The following is a 19863-nucleotide window of genomic DNA, read 5'->3' on the forward strand; positions in this document are numbered from 1 at the left end:
TCTATCAGAAAATGAAATGGCAACAAACAATCCTGCTTTGATTCTGCCTAGATAATGAATCGTTTTATGTTTGCTTCAGGATAGCGGGCATGCTCGCTGGATTACTCAAATAAAGAACTGTGCTTAGACAAAGGCTTGGGGCACTCGCTATTCATCTGAACAATTTCTTGTTTATAAAAACCCTGCTGACCAACATGCAACCACTCAAACCACAATTTATTCCTGTCCCCCAGCCATTACTATCTCTGAGGGCCTTCCGACCTCTTCGCCTTCGACTTGCACAGTCCAAGCTGTGGACTTGTCCAACTGGACGCATCTTTTTCTTACTCCCCAATCATTGACATCTTTGGAGCCCTTCCAACCTTTTCGCTTTCGATCTGCACAGTCCAAGCCGTGGAATCTACCAAAAGAGAAAATGCAACTTTCTCGTCACCCCCAACTTGTACAGTCGAAACCTGTTGCTTTGAGCTCGCCAAAGCGACAATGGAATCTGTTCCTGTCTCCTAATCATTACCATCTCAGGAATGCTTCCCACGTTACTTCTGACTTGTACAGTCCAAGTTCAATGCCTTGGGCTTATCAAGGCGAAGATGCAACTAGGAAGGCTCCGAACATGATATCCACATTTCTAAAGCCGAGTTGGGCATATGGGCAGAATAGCAGCAACAGTAAGTTCTGAGGCTGAAAATGTACTCAAAGCACTTAGCTAACGGAGTGTCAATACAACAGTCCCTATCTGCATCGCCGCAGAGATGCCTCACCAGAAGAACCTGGCACAACGCGATCTGCTCCTACAAGCACGAAATATTATTCAATCAGAGGACCTGATGATGTCACACAAACCCAAAATGATCGCTAATCAAGGAGGCTTTAGCTTATTCCGGATGATGAACGACATGGAACGGAGGCTCGGTATTCAAGAGGAGAAGCTCAATATCCAATCGGAGATTCTCAATACCCAAGCGGAAAAGCTCGATATTCAAAAGGAGAAGCTCGGTGTCCAGAAGGAGACGCTCGATCACCAACAGGAGATGCTCACGAGAATGGAGAGGATAGAGATACTTGGACGCATCGCCGGATTGGTGCATGTAAGTACAGAGAGCAAGCGCTTCAACGCAGCGCAGCAGGAGAGGAATGCTAGCGTCCACGGTGCAAATATCAAGTTGGATCTGGAAGCTCTTGACTGGATGCGAAACAATAACGAGGAGGAGAGACGACCCGCCGCCATCGAAGGATTTGAGAAGATCTATGACTTGCCTATAGGCCAGGGCTATTCTCTCGATCGTACAGCGCCAAAAGACATCATAGAGGCTGTGAACAAAAGGAGTGATCTCAATAATCTTCACTGTTACCTCAACAGTCGACACCACAAACAAGAAATCGAGAACATGAAGGAAGTTTGCACTGCTATTATTGATCTGTGGGGACGTCATGCCGACCTTGAACATGATGAGATTAGGGTAAACCTTTCCGAACTTCAACGGTTGCATGGGCTCTGGCGCTCTGGAGAAGACGAACGACTGCGCATCTTCTGGGAAGAAGAGAAAAAGGCCATGGGGCTCGAGTGAACTATGCCCAGGATTCGACTAACCTGATCAGTGATGCAATTCGCGCGCATCAGCCTTTCGGGTTTATGTGATTTTGCTTTGCTTTGTATTTGCTACTAGACGATATCAGAACGCTAAACAGATTTGTTGATAGTTACAATAGATATACCCTCTCTACTCGAAAACGTGTTACAGCAGATTAGTAACCATTAAGCCACCCAAGAAAAACCCCTTATAGCACTTTTCTAATAATCGTATAAATGGTGTGTGTATTTTGTATATTTAGGTGTAATTCTCCGTTGTCACATGCTTATTATATATGCAGTAACTAGTGGAAAGTGCAAGCTCTAATGAGAATTCATACCTAATTATTCACTCCATGGCCAATGCTAATTGTCTCACCCTGTACTACAAATCTTCGTTCGTATACAGCCAACTCGCGGCTGTTGCTGCTGTTGCTGCTGCTGCTGTTGTTGTTGTTGTTGTTGTTGTTGATGTTGAGCGTTGATGCTTGGCGAGAGAACCTCCACCTGCACTTCCGCTTCCGCTTCCGCTAAAGTTCCTAACTAGTTACTCTTACTCAAGTTTCACACTACCTCCTGCTGCGTCCACCCTCCTGTGCCGCTACAATCGGACTCGCTTGTCTCCTGTTTTCTCTCCTTGTTCATCATTAAGTCATACAATAGACGCAACCACAACCCAACCATGGCCGAGAAATCGCAGAACTTCGATCCGAAATACGACGACTACGATTTCCCCACCACCTCGCCTGAGGCACGAGCTGGTCACCCCGGCCACACAACTGAAGAGCAGGATGCAAAGATCTTTCAGCTGCGCTCTCTCCTCGAGCAGGAGGGCTACACGGAGCGTCTAGATACGCTGACTCTGCTGCGGTTTTTGCGCGCCCGGAAGTTTAATGTCGAGGCCGCGAAGTTGATGTACAGTCACCCCCTCCCCCTCTCTCTCCGGCCTGGTGATCCTCGGATACTTGCAGACATAAAATTATGGTGGTGTATGTATTTATGAAGATTGCTGACATCTTTCTGAACAGGTTCGTTGAGTGTGAGAAGTGGAGGAAGGAATTTGGCACGGACGACCTCGTGCGGACCTTTGACTATACCGAGAAACCCCAGGTGTTTGCCTACTACCCGCAATATTACCACAAGACAGACAAGGTATTATTCCCTTTCTTTCCTTTTCGTTGATCTCTGTGTGTTTGTACTGACTCGTCAGGATGGCCGGCCCGTCTACATTGAAAAACTCGGCAAAATTGACCTCAACGCCATGTACAAGATCACCACGGGCGAGCGAATGCTTCAAAACCTGGTCGTCGAGTACGAGAAACTAGCCGACCCGCGTCTCCCCTCATGCTCCCGCAAAGCCGGAAAACTGCTTGAGACATGCTGCACAATCATGGATCTAAAAGGGGTCGGGATTACCAGCATCCCCTCAGTGTACGGATACGTGAAGCAAGCCTCTGCAATCTCGCAGAACTACTACCCCGAGCGCCTCGGAAAGCTGTATCTGATCAACGCACCCTGGGGTTTCAGTAGCGCTTTCAGCGCTGTCAAGAGCTTCCTTGATCCCGTCACCGTCGACAAGATCAAGGTGCTGGGCTCGGGCTATCAGTCGGAGCTGTTTGCGCAAGTGCCCAAGGAGAACCTCCCCAAGGAGTTTGGCGGCACTTGCGAGTGCGAGGGTGGCTGTGCGCTTAGCGACGCTGGTCCATGGCAAGATCCGCAATGGTCACGACCACCAAAGTGGGCTACTGCTACTACTCCTGCCCCTGAACAGCAGGCCGAGAGTGCATCCGCCGCCGCCCCTGCTGACGACTCCGCTGCTAAAGAGACAGCAGCCTAAGTTCCATTAACTACTACTTTATTAATGACATTTGAAACTGTTCTTTCTCGTGGCTTTCTTTTCTCCCCCTACCCTCTTCCTACCCACCTCTCTCTATCTACCAGAAATCATACATACATATACTCCAACCTCCCCCCAAACCATCAAAGAAAGAGCAGAGAACAGAACAGAACTGCAAACCAGGAGTGATCTATATAGTGCATGGAAATTTTCTCTTTTTGAATTTCTTTTCTTTTCTTTTCTTTGCCTCGTCACGAATGTAGATAAAAGAATAATTTTCTTATGTTATGGCTATTTCCTCAAAACATGTCTTCTATTCTTGGTCATAATTGATTGGAAAGTACTAAACTTGTGGTTAGATTAGATATCTGGCTGGTTTACGCCCTGGAATTAGTTGTTATGAAGTGATTATCTACATTTTGTTCAGTTCTTTGCATTTACCTTTTCTTTTTCTTTTTTTTTTTTTTTTGACGCATCATTTTTGGTGTGATCTGCCTTCCGACAGAGTAAGTATAATGTATTCATAACTTCGTCAACTAAAAAGTGGCGTCAAATCAATCACATCCTCTCCACAAACTCTACTGCCCTCTCGGCCCTCTCTGCAGTCGCAATAGTCGTCGATATAGCCTTGGTATTCCTATCATCGTCCCCATCACCAGCTCTCCCTTCCTCTTCCTCCCCTTGCAGTCGTAACAGAGTCCGTAACGTATCCGCATAGACCTCGGCCATTTCGCCGCTGTGCCATCGCTCGCGCTCAGAATCTGTTCCAAAGGGGATGTCTAATTTCCATTCGGGATTGGGATCAATATCCATTTTTGAGCTATCTTCTTCTTGTTGTTGTTGTTGCTGCTGCTGCTGCTGTCCTCCTTGTTTAGTATGAGCAAAAGCAGCAGCCTCAAATCCAGCATCGTCTTTATTCAACGCGTCATTCAGGGTGTCGGCAAACGTCCTAGCTGCTTTCCGGGGCGCATCGCGTCGTAGTTGCGCAACGGTGGTAGTCAGTGATTCGAGTTGAGCGTAGAGCGAACTGACGCGAGATGCTAGGTTGCCGTCATATGTTTCGTATTCGATGGTTTCGGGTGCGGAGAATGCAGAGGGGAAAGGGAATGGGCCTTGTGAAGTGGAGTGGTTATTGGTTGCTGATGAGTTGGATTCTAGGCCATTGATGGTTATTGAGTCGGATGCGTATGTGTATGTTTGTCGAATGAACTGTTTTCATCCAAAAAAAAAAAATCGTCAGCTTGGCTCTTATTTTCATTCTTTTCAAGTATGATTGAATGGCACAAACCTGGTCAACGAGCTCCTTGACGCGCTCCTTCATGGGATCCGGGTTATCGCCATCGGAATAGGCAGATGGAGGAAAGTGCAGGTCGAGTTTTTGGCGTGACAATGCCACAGTGTTTGTGTATAGGTATGTGAGGTCTGCGGGCGACTGTAATTCGATTCTGCGGTAGTGAGGGGATTGCATTGTTGCAGCCCTTTTATGCTCAAGCTCAGTGCCTTTCTCTAGATAGGGCACCTGTATATGTTTATAATGTCGAGCAAATCGTTAAATTTTGAGGCGATTCGACGTAGCTAGGTGGAAGTGTTGATTGTATCATATTCGGCGCAAACGCTGAAGAGAGTGTTTACCTGATACCCGCACTAAGCCATTCTGGGAATCTCCGTCATAGCTAAGCTTCCTTCGCCGCATCATCTTCCAAGTTCTTTCGCAAAGTAATACCTCGTTCTTTTTTTTCCTTCTCCGTCATATAAACATTACAGCTTGCACTGAAGCTTGACGAACTTGATGTCTTTATTAATTAATCCAACGCTACTCGTATTATTCATTTCTTGAACTTTCCTTATATACATATTTCTAGTGTGTCGGCCTAGGATCATCATGTCTACCGATACTGGCAAAGCTATTAGCTTAGTCGATAATGCTACGCCCGCCCCTCTGGAGCAGGACCTAACTCGCGCAGAGACCTCGCTAGCTCGTTTCCTACTCACAAAACCCTTGACTAAAGGCTCTGTCAGGAACGAGCTCCAGAGGAGGAAATATAGCAAATGGCAGCCCGAAAGACTCGGCGCCTCAGATACAGAAGCTAGCAGCCGAAACGTATCTCGGACGACAACAAGAAATACAGTTGACCGAGACACTGATGTCAACCTATTCAATATCGCACCAGGGCAGTTGCAAGCGACGGAGAGTGTGAAAGCGGAGGAGAATGCCGCGTCTAATTCGGAGCTGGAGATCCTCTATGAGAACCAGCGAGGATGGTTCTTTTTTGGGGTACCTTTCTACTCGCATCGCTCTCTTCTTCAATTCGACCCCCCTGCGTGGGTGAATAAGGATTACCACGACAGTCCCGTGAATATCACAAATGCTCAACTTCCCGATCCCAGCTGGGAGTGGGCCTGGCAGTCGTGGTATGTGGACATGTCTGATGACGTTGATGAAGAAGGGTGGCAGTATTCTTTCTCGTTTGTGCCGAAATGCGGCTGGCACGGTACCCATCCATGGTTTCATTCGTACGTTCGTAGGAGACGTTGGGTAAGACTGAGGGTCAAGAAGAAAAGTGCACGGCTGAGAGATGGAACGGAGCAAACGGACTTTCACCGGGCCCATATGCTGAACGAAGACTACTTCACGATTCATCCTCCAAATGTCAGCGGTGCAGAGCCAAGTATTGCACCTGCTAATGTTCCTTCTTCGGCATACCTAAGGCGAGATACGGATGCTTCACCGGAGAGGCCTGTGGAAGAGAATGTTGAAAATATACCGACATTATTCCAAGCTCTTAAGAACGCTATTGTGGATCGTGAAAAGATAGACACGCTGAGAAAATTCATAGCTCAAGGTGGAGAGGAGATCTACTATCTACCTGAAAGGGTCCGTTACCGGAATAGGAATATATCATTTATTCTATTGATGCTGACGTTATAGTTGGACAGGTTCCTGAAATTTTAGCATTATTTGTCTTCCAAACGTCACGATGGCAGTTTCTGAAGATCCTGCAGGATGCACTGAACGATACAAATGGGACTCCATCCAATGCAGACAAAAAGGAAGACGACGCCAGGCAACGAAAGCGGAATAACATATTGAGAGCTATTGAGGCTGTGAATCGAGAGGTCTCTAACTACGAAGTCTTCGATATTTCCAAGGACGATGATAATGGGCTTCAAGATTCTCGAATGCATCAGGCTTTAAACGCCCGTGAATCATCACGCGGCAAAGGCAAAGGCATGTTGTTTAGTGAGATCAAAGGCATTCCTAAGGGAGCTGCTATTGGAAAGGAGGGCCATATATATTAGTTGTTGACGAGTGCGATTAACAATCATTATAACTAGTACATACAAGACAGTCTTTCGTATGAAGCTGTGTTTCTCATCAATGCCAGCCAACTGATATATAAGTATGCTCGCCTTCATTTAGAATAGATATTAATCTACACGAAAACGTGTAGTAAGATATCTGTAGTCGATTGTCATTGGCTCCAGCTTATAAAAGCAGCAGTCCGGGAGGCGGAGCGGCCAGATGCGCAGTTCCGGGAGCTTCGCCTCAGATATTTTCTTTCGACTTTGCGGCAGCATCTTGCCTGACCATAGTCAACGAGGACTCATCTTCAATCCCACAATTTAGTCGAACCCCGTCTCTCAATGTGGGATTGAATTTTACTTTCTGGATCTGAGCGGCGGGTCATGCCCATTTTCCAATGATTACACGAGGCAAGAGCCGTCTTCGACGCGGCAACTTGTCAACGCTTATAGATAGTGTCGTCGTTCCAACAACAAACGAACCTTTACACTTCCTCTACCCCCGCTGGGCACGATCAGGCTTGCTACTGTCACGATTGTACCATATACGGCCTCCACTCTTCTCTCCACGACGTCCAAAACCAAGCGGAGCCTTTTCGGAACCGCCACGGCGCCACGCAGCGCCTGATACCCAGTCTTGCCGATGGCTTTCTCATGAGGGATCTGCTCCCAAGGAAGACAAAGCTGATATCGTCTCAGATGCATCGGATTTGAGTCCAGTATCTGAATCGGCACAGTATGGTGTTCTCGAGAGCGAATCGCTCAATTCGGTGCATGGCGATTTGCCTGGGCAGGACAACCATGAAACTCACCCCGGCGGTCCATTTGAGGATGTACACAATGACAGCAGCTCCACAGAAAAAGTTGTGATTCGAAGGACGCTGTCAAAAGGGATGTCCATCAACGACAAGAAGCGGCTCGCCGCTGAACGCATTCGTTCCCGAAAGGGGGTCGGGCTGTTTGGAGAACAGCAAACATACGTGGACGCGGCTAAATTGGGTTATCGGAAGTACGTTAATAAGTGGCGTCAAGCAGTCACTGGGAAAAGGTCGTTGCCCCCTCACTGGACTGAAATTATGGCGATACTTGAAAAGTTCCATGTTGAAATGCCCGTGACACCGAAATCAACCGTCCACAAAGAGATCCTGGTACGAGAGGAAGTCGTCGTACAGCTTTCCGGAGACACAACGGAAAAGGAAAATATATGGTTTATTGAAATCCGAAACGGCTGTCGACTGCGGGTGCTGGATGCTGTCGAAAGCGAAGGTATATTACGCAAGGTGGTCTTATCTGGGACCAGGAGAGCCGTTGAGTTGGTAGAGAAACAAATAAAGCAGGTGGATGAACAGCAGGTAGCGGCAATGAATTTGCCATTGGATCAGAGAGGGTCTCAAATGGCGAGGTCATGGCTGCCCATTATCCCATCAATACTCGCATATAAAAAAACAGGCCAGCCGCTACCCCTTATCCGTGGTCATTGGGATGATAAAATCATTACCAAGGGCGATCCATTGGCACGACGGCCAAAATTCACCGATATCCGGGGATTTGCACAATATGTCGAACAATTAATTACAGCTCGCCCCAATCTGCCCACCAAACCTGGAGACCCTCCGTATATCAACGGAGTGGCTCAACGACTTCGGTTCATATTCACAGAACCGGGGAATCGGATTTATCTATCGACTTATGCGTTGAATCGAGCCTTGACGTTTCTGTGCGAACATGAATACCTGGATTCAGCGCGCCACGTATTCAGAGCCTCCCAGACCGTGGCTACAGTAAACTCGTACAACATCTTCTTCCGATCAACTGCCAGACGTCAAGACTTCTTCTTCTTCATGGGCCTTCTGTCGGAGATGGGAAAATCCGGAATGCAGCCAAATGGGGCCACTTGGGTGGCTTTCTTAGAGAGCCTTCTTTCGCCGGGCCCGAGGACTCAGGTGATTGAGCGTATGACGGAACTAGGGTTCCTCAAAGATAGGAGGGTGGAACTAGACGTTGTACAAAACAACATTGGAATGATATTATTCCCGCATCTGCGAAAGGGTCTTGGGATTAAATCTTTTCTCGAGGAATTGGAGCAGAGTCATGGCCATGAAATCATATCGACTTATACATTGAATCTGATTTTGGAACAAGTTACGCCGCGACGAGATTCCGACCTTCTGCGAGAAATTTTCGAATGTTTCAAAAAGTATGGGCTCACCCCGGACAGCAGGACCTTTAACCTAGCGTTCAACCATTTTAGAGGCATGGACATGGCCCATTTCTTCCTGAGCTCATATATCTATCATCATGAGTACGCGCTCAGCCCGTTGAACTACGAGAAAATGTTCCGTATCGCCATAACATCGAACCTGTACAACACCTGTCGCGTCATTTGGAGATATGCCTGTTTGAAAGGCGCCACGACCCCGCTAATGCGACATATCGTGCGGAGCTCTCTAGCAGGGGCAAACAAGGGCCGAGCCAGGGACCAAGACCAGATTGAGTATCACATTGGCTCGATTGTGATTGGCCTAGAGTACTTGCGCAAAGTGCAAGTGCATGGAGAGATGTTCAAAATGGCCCCTGGTGAGGTTGAGCTTGGAAGGAACGTGGTGGCACATTTGATTCATACTATGGAACCGGCGTGCAGTGAGAGGATGAAGCTCGCGACCCAGTTGGTGAATGACGATGTTGAGCAGGGTCCGCAACGCCAGAGTGTTGAGTCGTTCAACATGATGCTGCATGCGGCTACCACGCTCGATAAGGAGACGCAGTGGCATTCGAAGCATGCAGACCATCCGGCCATGAATAGGCGGCCGACTGTGGATATTCTGAAAGAAGTCATCGCAGTGCCTATACGGTAGCGAGTATATATATATATATATATATATATGTGCGTGTGTACATTAGCAGTATAAAACTAGACCTAGGCATGTAAAATACATCTCTTGCTATCTGTTTGACCGATTGGCTTTTCCCTCTCCTTGAAATGAACAGATGTCTGCAAGTTCTAGGGAATGCCGCCCTGCTAAAAAAGCTCGTCAGTTCCCACAGGTTACAACAGTTGGAGATTGTATGAAGTCCTAATCCCAGCCCAGCGCATACACACTTTGTGGCTAATCAGAGCACGCCATGTAGCTAAGCAAATTCTAGGACTTAGTTACGAGAAGCAGAAGTTGCAGTTGACAGGATAAAGATATTCTTCTTTTGATGCTTGCTCGATAAAGCATGGAAATTCCATTCAGCTTTTCTTTTCTGACTCGTTGGGCCTCATGGAAACTAGGCGTCGTGTCATGCATGCTCAATGATGGATGGACCTAGCTCAAGGCATACGGAGATTGTCTATTCTATCTAGGAAGATATGATGAGCCTGAAGGTCTCTGCTTACGCCCTGGCGATGCCATAGAAAAGGCAGTGCAGGCGAGGTCTGGCTGGTGATATGTGTCAGCGAAGACTCGCATTTTTGCTACGTATTAGGTGTCTAACATGGTTGCCATCGCTGTTAACTCCAGCAGCTGCAGCCTGAATGCTGTCTAGCTGCACAGCCGTACGACGATGACACTTTAGTCATATTGAGTGAATATAGTCCGTGGTCATTAATGTCCATCCAGCACACACCCTCAGGCCAGACTCGAGCAGATGCTGCACTTCGATGTCTCTGCTCAAATGGCGGCGAGCGCATGTACGCCGGGGTTTGCACCCATAAACGAACGTGAGGCCTTCCTGACCACCATATGGCGTATAGGCGTTGTGGCTATATGGCAATGACAATGGTAATGGGCAATGCGCTCCGCTGTTGGAAGAATTAGCGAACCGAACAGGCGCTCAGCGCTACTCCTCGGTACCAATTCTGAGCCGGGACACCTGGGATGGCTTTGTTGCAGACGGTGGCTGGCGCGGGACTGAAGACTAAGCTGTGGACTTTCTATAGATTGAATAGCAATAGATGTACGGCAGCTAATATGCTCTGTATTCGCCGTCTGCTATTCTCAGAAGCTATTCTTGTGAATAGTCTCTATGGGCTAGCGCACTAACGCAACTAGGCAAGCAGCTCGGCTTTTCATTGGGCGTTGGCAGCATTCTATATATAAAAAGCACCTCAAGGCTCAAGCTGAAACGACGATGAGGCTGGCAGACAGTATGTGCCTGCCCCGTGATTGGCTGCAGCATTCGGAGGAAAAGGTGTAAAATTACCCTGCGCGAGTCAGCGTATCAGTCGTGCGAGTCATCCGATAAAGTCACCTCGAAAGTCAAAGTTCACTCAGCTGCATACAGAGCATATAACTAGTTATCACATGCACTCTGATTGATGTTCGTGCTCCGGAGTGAAGAAGATCATCGGCACGCCGGAAGACTAGTCGTCCGCCATCCGAACAATACATACGAATGCGCGAAGCAAATACGAAAAATACACAAAATGCTTGGCGCAGTTCCGTTTCGGGCTAAGCGAAGAGATGAGGCCCACAAAATTAAAATTGCTGATCGCCCAGACGGGCCTAGCGCCCAACAGGGAAACTTTAGGTCGACTTCTGCAACGATAGAGTTCTACACCAGATACACCTGTAGGCAGCCGCATTTGACGGGTGAATGCGAATACGAGCTATTAATAAGTATCAGGATGAAGCACTGCCGCATCCCTAGTTGTAGGCTTCCGCGTATAGACTGCAATCGCGGCGGTTGTTGGGAAATATGGGGTATGCGTGCCTAGGTATGATGTATACTAAGAGCAAGTGCATGCACCCATCCGCAGTCTCCGCTGCGTGACAAGTTTGAAGAGCGAGTCCTCCGAGCCTTCCGGACTGCCCGTCTGATTCGTGTGACGATGTGGCGCTCCTGCAGATATCAGATGAGTTAGCCGCCTGCGTTGTACGCAGCAAGGGCGAACACGGGAGGTGTCCCTCGACATGAGGGTCGAGTAAATCATAACTCTTGTCCAGAGGGAGCCGTTGGATATCGAATACGGAGCTCTCTCTCCATAGTGCTAAATAATGGTGATACCAAATAGGAAGTAAAGAGGGTAAATTACTAACTAAATAGTTCAATATTGAATAAACACTACTAAATAATACTAGCCCTGTATTGCAACGGTAATCAGCGAATCAGCGGCCGTGGAGCACGAACTCTGGCGGCATGGTCTGTCTGGAAATACCAATACCGGCTCCGTCTGATCATGTTGCCGACACACCCGCCCGCCCGCCAACTGCCAATCAGATTGCGGTGCCGGCGTGTAATAACGGGTATTAACCTCTTCTTCTGCCCAGTTTAATTACGATACAAACTGAAAAAGCCTGCCACTGGATTTGCTGAGCTGCTCAGTCAGCTCAGCGATTTTCCTTCCCTTTTTCTCCCCGTCTTCCCCCCTGCCTCGGCGACGACACTTCTATTTAACCATTTCTCTTTGCCAGTCTTTCCTTTTCCCATCTTTCCTCCCCCCCTGTCCGGTTCGTCGTGCGTGTCATCCTTTGCGACCGAGACGAAACGTCTCGCCCTGCTCATTCGGTCCTGCCGCCCCCCGTGCGACGCCTGCCCCCGGACTCTCAACTAGTAGTAGCCTTCCCTAACCATAACTGCCCACGACAACCGCCGAGCGCTTGGCCAGCGAGGCTGTGTTGGAAAGAAGAAGGGGAAAAAAAAGAGAAAAAGAAAAAGAGTCCCTGTGCAAATACGTCGTGTGTCTGTCGGAGATCGTCTGTGTGAGGTGAAGAACGTGACATACAACATACAACGAGCGAAACAAGAGTGCTGTCATCATCCTCTCGCCGCCCGCCTCTTCCACCACCCACCATCCCTTGCGTCGCCCGGTGGAAAGAACCAACAAAAAGGTGTTCTGTGCCTGTTCTCCTTCGATTCTCTCGAAAGTAAAACCATTCTACAACCATGATGGCCCCGACGATATCGATACCTTCATGGAAGGATCGGCAATCATCCTCCCAGTTCAGCAAGGTCCAACTGCCCGTCATGCCATGGCGCTCCTTCAAACTGTTGATGCCACATCGGATGAGGCGAAGACTGCGATCCAAACTACGTAGCAGAATTTCTCCAGCGACTTCGATTGCCTCGCTCCAGACCTCGTTCTCGCCAAAGGATACTCTACGCTCTCTACAGTCGTATCGCTGGAGTGTCTACGATTTGCAGTATATACTTCTAGCGATTATCGGCATCTTTTCGCTGTGCATCATTCAGTCGCCAGGCGTCATTGGCAAGACGACAATTGCCTCGCTCCTCTTGCTGTCCTTGCTGCTGCCCATTACCCGACAATTCTTCCTACCGTTTTTGCCGATTGCCTCTTGGTTGATTTTCTTCTATGCTTGCCAGTAAGTATCTTTGCCATTATGATTGGATGTAACGCTTGAAAGAAAGGTGGGGAAAGAACGACCGTTAACGATCAACAGGTTCGTTCCTTCAGATTATCGTCCCGGTGTCTGGGTTCGTGTTTTGCCGGCTTTGGAAAACATCTTGTACGGCGCCAATATCAGCAATATTCTGTCTGCACACCAAAGCGTTGTGCTCGACGTACTGGCATGGTTGCCCTATGGCATCTGCCATTATGGAGCTCCCTTTGTGTGCTCGATCATCATGTTCATCTTCGGGCCTCCCGGAACTGTCCCCGTCTTTGCCAAAACCTTTGGCTACATCAGCCTGACAGCTGTGGCTATTCAGCTGATTTTCCCATGCTCTCCCCCATGGTATGAGAACACATACGGTCTCGCTCCTGCCGATTATTCGATCAAAGGCGATCCAGCCGGACTAGCTCGTATCGATGCTTTGTTCGGTATCGATCTTTACACGTCCGGATTCCATGCGTCGCCGGTCGTGTTTGGCGCTTTCCCCTCTCTGCATGCCGCTGATTCCACTATCGCTGCTCTGTTCATGAGCCATGTTTTCCCCAAGCTCAAGCCACTCTTCGTGACCTACACTTTATGGATGTGGTGGGCTACCATGTACCTGTCTCACCACTATGCGGTCGATCTCGTCTGCGGTGGCATTCTCGCAGCTGTGGCTTTTTACTTCTCCAAGGCTCGATTCCTGCCGCGAGTTCAGCCTGGAAAGCGTTTCCGCTGGGACTACGATTACATCGAAAGAGGCAATGGATCAGATGAAGAAGGCTATGATATGGATAACTTTAAGGGTGACCTGCATGCCGATAGCGACGAATGGACTGTTGGTTCGTCGTCGTCAGTGTCATCTGGTTCTCAGAGTCCAACCGAAGACCAACACCTTTGGGAGGGCGAAACCCTTGCCTCCATTTCTGATGTTGAAGCCGGTCATTAAAGACCTGCTCACCCATATTATATCACCCACATATCATATTCATCGACTTCGCCGATTGTGGATACATACTAATGATCGATGGCCGTCCCCCCGTCGATAACCTTTTTTGCATTGCTGTTTCTGCTAGCGCTGCTTACAGTTGCTTGCGCATATAGCACGGGCATGATCTTTTACCGGTACAGATTTATAATAATGGCTTCTAGCCACTTTGACTTTGATGCGGTCGATTAGTCGATCTTGATTCTGCATCTGTTTTTGAGTTTTTGTTTTTCCCTGTACATGCATCGCATCATGGACTGGTGCGCCTATACTCTCCGCCTAAGGACCTTTATAATGTCTCCGAAGTCGGTTTCACAAACAATTCCGTCGATAATTCTTAATTCCGGCGACTACTGACAGAACCCTGGCATTGTTCTTTTGAACCCAACTCATTCGCTTTTAGCCATGGATCTGCGCTATGCTCGCCGTTGGAGACCTTCGCTTGTACAATACTTTTGCTTTTACCACGAGTTGGTGAGAGTTATTTCACTTCGCTATCACCCTTTTTACTCAACCGAGCCAATTTTTCACTTCTTTTTCATCTTCTCGGCTTGGTTGGGGTTTTTTTTAAAAAACAAACCCCGCATATTACGAATTTCATGTCGGTCGCTTCACTCTGGTGCCTGGAGAAAACGGGATAAGGAGTCAAATGTTTGGTTTTTTTTTTACAACAGGAAGTTTATGGTTTTCGGGGAAAGGGAATGCATTATCACTACAGCACTTTCGCTCGCTGTGCTGCTTTTAGAACACAGATTTCGATTCGTGGTTTCGACATCTTTCGACTCCGTATTTGTCAACCTGTCATCCGCTCCGACAACTTTGGTTAGCCTCTCACATACGCTAGACATGTGTGGGATAGTCCAAGGACGAAGACGAATACAGCCTCGAAAGACGTCTTTTTTTTTTTCACATTCTCAGGGGACGGTACGCTTGGTGACGATTTCTTTTTATATTTTCCCATCTTGTTCTTGCTCTGTTAAGACTTGACAAGACTGGAGTGCATGTGTATGTTTGAATAGGAGATTGAAATTGACCATGTTCTGACGGAGACATGGTCAATGACACTATTTATTCTCTTATGATGGGATGATGTTCAGATAGAAAGAAGGAAGACCTCAGGTCTACCAGTTCAATCTCCACTATTGTTATGGAGATGAGCAGAGGAACATGACATTGATTCCTAATAGTCGGTATTTGCTTAGTGACTAAGCTTATACTTGCTATTTACTCAATGTTTTTTGTGGACGATGGTTTATTATATACCTTTCAATGCACATATGGTTCATGCCTTCTATCTAATGATTGTGCTTTTTATGCATTTGATTGTAAAACGTAGTTCCGGGTTATCTCGATTGTATTGATACTGGCATATGCAGGTAGGTATCATTGCTGTACTTTCTTTTCTAATTAAAATACATCTTCATATAATACAATAAACGAAATGGAAAAAAAAGAAAAAGAAAAAGAAAAATCTGCATATGCTTGCATGCAAACTTCCTGGCAGCAGATAGGAAGATAAGGCATGATCTATTTGGTTTCTCATCATTCATTCATTCATCGTCGTCATAAATCTTGACTTTCTTCGCATATTCCCTGATGTTCGACACATAATTCTCCTCAATCATATCGCCCTTTCCGCCAGCGACGCGCAGCAACAAATCATTCAGCGACGCGCGACCCAGAATATCCACGTGGTCTGCAGTATTTGGACCGCCGCGGGTGGAAAAGTTGTCTGGCTCGTGCAGCATTTCGTGGACGGTGACTTTGATGCCGGCTGGGTTGTAGCGTTTCATGCGCCAGCCGTGCGAGCACATGTACCCCATGCTCAGCAGGCTGACGGTGCCGTCGCCTTCGCCCAGGACGACGCCGTGGTCGGCGCCGCCGCTACCGGGTTCGGTGACGGTGGTGTCGATAGAAACGTTGAGGCGGGTCAGAGGGTCGGTTTCTTCCTGGTAGAAGTACGTGCGTTCAGTGGGCTTGCCGACCCCGTAGAAACAGTAGATTTTCATGTCCGGTGCTAATGGGAGGCGGGATTCGAGCGGATTCAGCCATTTGCGCGGATCGTCTTCGTTTGCTTCCACTTCGGCGCGTGTGTGCGCCACGCCGTGAGAATAGTTGTTGAATACTTGGTTGCGGTACCAGGGCTCGCTTTGGTTGAAGAGGTACTCCAGGCTGTTTTCCATGGTTAGGTTTTTGCTTGTCCATGATGAGTTGGTTTCGCGGAACCGAATGAAGCTGCCGTAGCTGAGAGAGTTGGGCTGGTCGTCCGGTGCCCATGTCTCGTTGCCCCAGACAGCGTCGCCGCCTTTGGGGAGCATGCTTGAGATGCCGGGCATGGCGCGGAAAATTTCGGCTCGTTCTTCCTTGGAGAGGAATCTTTCGAGGCCGTAGACGGCAAATGCGTTGAGTTGTGCTGTATCTCTCATTTCGCCAGATAGTACCGCTGTTAGTCCTTTGACGGCGCCGAGCATGCAGCCGCTGATGTTGACCCAGGAGTCTATGTGACGATTGACCCAGTCTTTCCCGCCGTTGCCATGTCGCTCGTTTTCGACCCATTTGAAGAAGTGCATGACTACCTGGGAGCCCATGCTGTGTGATATCAATGTGATCTTTTCCTTCTTGACATTCACTGTCATCTCGATGTGTGAGCGGAGACGGCTGAAGTACTGGTCGCGGGTTTCCAGGTTGACATACGACAGCCGCCAGTCGTACGCAGCTGAAAATGCATTCGTGGGGTCGTAGCCGATGGTCGCCATGTTTTCGAGGATCTTATTCCATATCCAATATCCCGTTATGAAGAAGTCCGTAGCATCGAATCCCTGAGCCGCCCGCAGCTTGATGTTTGGGGGATCCAAGCCCGTGTCTCTGTCAAGCATGATATGATTTTTCCACGAAGCCTTATCCATGACCAACGCGCGCATCATACTCCAACTGCCCCAGAGTCTCTTGCGGAAGTATTGGCGGGATTCGGCGTCAGTTCCCCAGCTCTCGAGGCCCGTGGAAATAACCCCAGGAATCATAACGACGGGATGTTTGGCTTGGATGCCTTGTGACTGTAGGTAGAGGCCGACGGAGAAAGAATCGTAATTAACGGTATCGCGCTCATGTCTCTGGATAGCGTACAGCGACAAAATTAGTAAGACACATTCATTCTAAGACGTTTTGTTTGTCAATGCTTAATGATTAAGACCAACCGTAAACTCCTTGGCATCGCTCAGAAGACCACTGGGAATGACATCGATCAGAGAATCGAGATTCAAGTCCAACAGCGCGTCGAGACTGATAACCTCGTTCTGATTTGCGAAGAACAGAGCGACGAATATGCCAAACAGCCCGCCCAAGAGAAAGACGAAGCTGTGCCGACGCTTTCCGTGAGGTTTGGCCAGAGAGCTTTTCAATTTGGTGAGAGGGCTTAATTTGGGACGGCCCTTGTCTGCATTGTACTGGACCTCAGCTTTCTGGGTTTCATGCTCAGTGGATATGGCTACTGAGATGTTGGCTTTGGCTGCTGCTGCTGTGTCCCTGTCCTTGTCGTTGCTGTTGTCATTGTCATTAGTGCCATTGCGCCTTCCCGCGCGAAGCCGGAGGTCGGGCATGCTTGTATCGTGCAGCCAGGGTGGGATTCAGGGCAGCTGGTGAATGTATGTGGAAGAGAAAGCGAGAGACAAGGGATTGGGGAGGATGAAAGAAATAACGAGGAGGTTGGGGACCTGAAAAATGTCGCAGGGCTGTTAAAGCTTAGCCTCACAATCACATGGGAGAAAACGTCACTGCGGTGTCTGCGGCAGCCAATTACAGCAATTGGCACAGGGGAAAAAAACATGTGATAGACAGCATATTAGTCAGTGTGTCTTTCTTCCTTGTGCTTTCATTCTATGATTGTGCACTAATGAATAGCATGATTGGTGCACTGTCTGTGTGGCAGAGACTGCAAGAGATTTTCTGCTGCTGCGAGCCAAGCCAACCATAAAACTCTCCCCGCAGTCCTTCTCCTTCTCCTCCACTGATCCATGCATTTCTTGACTGTGCATCCATCCTGGTAATACACATGATATGGGATTGTCGTGATACTTTAAAAACATTCTACAGTTCAGAAGAAATGCTTGCTTTCTTTACCCTCCGCTTTGCCTCGTAAAGAGAAATTGACAGTCGACCCAACCTGACACCTCCCGCGCTCCCACGCTCCTACGCGACAAGCACCAGCCATACAATGGACCAAAAGTCCAGCGAGTCGAAGACCGAGGGCGCCAACAAGCTTAAGCCCCTCCGATATATACAATACGACAGCGCCCGCGAGAATGAATACCTCACCGCAATGCGCCAGCTGATCTCGAAAGATCTGTCGGAGCCCTACAGCATCTACGTATACCGATACTTCCTATACCAATGGGGGGATTTGTGCTTTCTGGCCATGGATCCCGATAGCGACAACCTTGTGGGCGTGGTTGTGTCCAAGCTAGAGCCTCACCGGGGCGGGCCCCTGAGAGGTTATATTGCTATGTTGGCCGTCCGTGAGGAGTATCGCGGTCAGGGTATAGCTACCAAGTTGGTACGCATGGCGATCGATGCGATGATTGAGCGGGACGCAGATGAAGTAAGCGGAAGTGATCATAAGCTATCGATATAGGGTGACGATTGAACTAATTGATTTCTTGTCAGGTCGCCCTCGAAACCGAAGTAGTCAATACAGCTGCTATGAAGCTATACGAACGCCTAGGATTTCTGCGAAGCAAACACCTGCATCAGTACTACCTCAATGGGAATTCGGCATATCGTCTCGTGCTATATCTTAAAGAAGGCGTGGGGTCTATAGGGGCAAACTATGATTTCCCGCCAGCAGCTACAAACACCGTTGCAGCTGTTGGGAGTGACCCCAGTCAGTTACCGCCACAAGGACATTCGAGTGCGCAGACGCTACTTTTGTAGCAAGGATATGTATAATAAAATGGACATAATGAATCATGAGGAAAGAGACGACGCTGATGACATTTTCTGAACACATGCCATGCATTCCCGTTGGGTCAAAAAAGCAAGTTCAAAGAAGCAATAGCAGTCAGATCTATGGGTTCAGTGTATCCTCGCTAGACTGGTTGAACATTATCTTGGAATATTTCGGTAAGGCTTTTCGCCTGCGAACGAGTGCAATGCTAGAGTAACTGTGTAAGTATATCTGAGAATGCCAGTTAGTCTACGTAGTAACAAGAAAAGATCCTTCTGGAGCCAATTTGAGGCCAGAAAGAAACACATATTCTATTCTAGCTAATTACCTTGGTAAGTGAGCTTCTAGGGTTTCGTATGAGATGTAGATTGCAAAGTAATGCGCTTTTTATTCGCTCTTGGATAGTCCAGCAATGCCATGGTACGTCTAGGAAGGTCTCACCCACGAATGGCTCATAAGTTCTCACCCCCGAAACATGATTTTTCTTTCTAGGAACATTAGCAGATGATATGTTTGCCTGCTTTCTGCCTCGCCTAAGGAACGATTCATTTCTTGTTGCTGCGCCTGTGATTAGGTGCGATGAGATCTGGATAGATTAGATTTCGGCATCGAACCGAGCCGCTCTCCACGGTGGGTCTACATAGTCTCCACGCACCATGGTTCTCTTCCCCTTCAACTCCTACAATTGCGATGCTCTCCCGGCTCATTCTACGCTATTTCCTGCCAGACTTTACATGGCAGGACAACGTTCGACCACTCTCGACCGAACACATACCACCCACGCCCCGACCAGCTCAGCCCCGACTACGTCGACTTGGGGGCGTTTTACATGACTACCTCCAACTATTCTCCCAATTTTATTGCAGCTGGGTTGGGATTCCATTCGACAACCAAATTGCCCAGCTTCCGTTT

General features: G+C 48.2%; 8 protein-coding genes across 8 annotated transcripts, besides 1 other annotated feature; 6 read left to right on the plus strand and 2 right to left on the minus strand.

Annotated features, from left to right (window-relative positions):
* Positions 1–415: 415 nt before the first annotated feature.
* Positions 416–1568, plus strand: UA08_05570 (hypothetical protein; the record flags this gene model as incomplete). Its single annotated transcript, XM_020267855.1, has 2 exons — positions 416–668; positions 730–1568. The coding sequence occupies 2 exons, from the start codon at positions 416–418 to the stop codon at positions 1566–1568; spliced, it is 1092 nt and encodes a 363-aa protein (XP_020118994.1).
* Positions 1569–1989: 421 nt separating this feature from the next.
* Positions 1990–2047: a repeat region (Identified by RepeatMasker using a combination of RepBase library and repeat library created with RepeatScout).
* Positions 2048–2252: 205 nt separating this feature from the next.
* UA08_05571 (Sec14 cytosolic factor) lies at positions 2253–3407 on the plus strand (the record flags this gene model as incomplete). The annotated part of the gene is made up of 3 exons (XM_020267856.1): positions 2253–2485; positions 2599–2722; positions 2781–3407. 3 exons carry the CDS (start codon positions 2253–2255, stop codon positions 3405–3407), a joined length of 984 nt encoding a protein of 327 aa, XP_020118959.1.
* Positions 3408–3965: 558 nt separating this feature from the next.
* UA08_05572 (hypothetical protein) lies at positions 3966–4875 on the minus strand (the record flags this gene model as incomplete). The annotated part of the gene is made up of 2 exons (XM_020267857.1): positions 3966–4616; positions 4696–4875. 2 exons carry the CDS (start codon positions 4873–4875, stop codon positions 3966–3968), a joined length of 831 nt encoding a protein of 276 aa, XP_020118960.1.
* A 414-nt stretch (positions 4876–5289) lies between these two features.
* On the plus strand, positions 5290–6707 carry UA08_05573 (hypothetical protein; the record flags this gene model as incomplete). The annotated part of the gene is made up of 2 exons (XM_020267858.1): positions 5290–6282; positions 6345–6707. The coding sequence occupies 2 exons, from the start codon at positions 5290–5292 to the stop codon at positions 6705–6707; spliced, it is 1356 nt and encodes a 451-aa protein (XP_020118995.1).
* Positions 6708–7108: 401 nt separating this feature from the next.
* UA08_05574 (hypothetical protein) lies at positions 7109–9565 on the plus strand (the record flags this gene model as incomplete). The annotated part of the gene is made up of 1 exon (XM_020267859.1): positions 7109–9565. One exon carries the CDS (start codon positions 7109–7111, stop codon positions 9563–9565), a length of 2457 nt encoding a protein of 818 aa, XP_020118996.1.
* Positions 9566–12578: 3013 nt separating this feature from the next.
* On the plus strand, positions 12579–13973 carry UA08_05575 (Inositol phosphorylceramide synthase catalytic subunit aur1; the record flags this gene model as incomplete). Its single annotated transcript, XM_020267860.1, has 2 exons — positions 12579–13015; positions 13094–13973. The coding sequence occupies 2 exons, from the start codon at positions 12579–12581 to the stop codon at positions 13971–13973; spliced, it is 1317 nt and encodes a 438-aa protein (XP_020118963.1).
* A 1589-nt stretch (positions 13974–15562) lies between these two features.
* On the minus strand, positions 15563–17608 carry UA08_05576 (Phospholipid:diacylglycerol acyltransferase; the record flags this gene model as incomplete). Its single annotated transcript, XM_020267861.1, has 2 exons — positions 15563–17122; positions 17207–17608. The coding sequence occupies 2 exons, from the start codon at positions 17606–17608 to the stop codon at positions 15563–15565; spliced, it is 1962 nt and encodes a 653-aa protein (XP_020118965.1).
* Positions 17609–18222: 614 nt separating this feature from the next.
* On the plus strand, positions 18223–18938 carry UA08_05577 (N-alpha-acetyltransferase 30; the record flags this gene model as incomplete). The annotated part of the gene is made up of 2 exons (XM_020267863.1): positions 18223–18606; positions 18672–18938. The coding sequence occupies 2 exons, from the start codon at positions 18223–18225 to the stop codon at positions 18936–18938; spliced, it is 651 nt and encodes a 216-aa protein (XP_020118882.1).
* Positions 18939–19863: the final 925 nt, after the last annotated feature.

Source organism: Talaromyces atroroseus, assembly GCF_001907595.1.
Source record: "Talaromyces atroroseus strain IBT 11181 chromosome Unknown scaffold_7, whole genome shotgun sequence".
Lineage (NCBI taxonomy): Eukaryota > Fungi > Ascomycota > Eurotiomycetes > Eurotiales > Trichocomaceae > Talaromyces > Talaromyces atroroseus.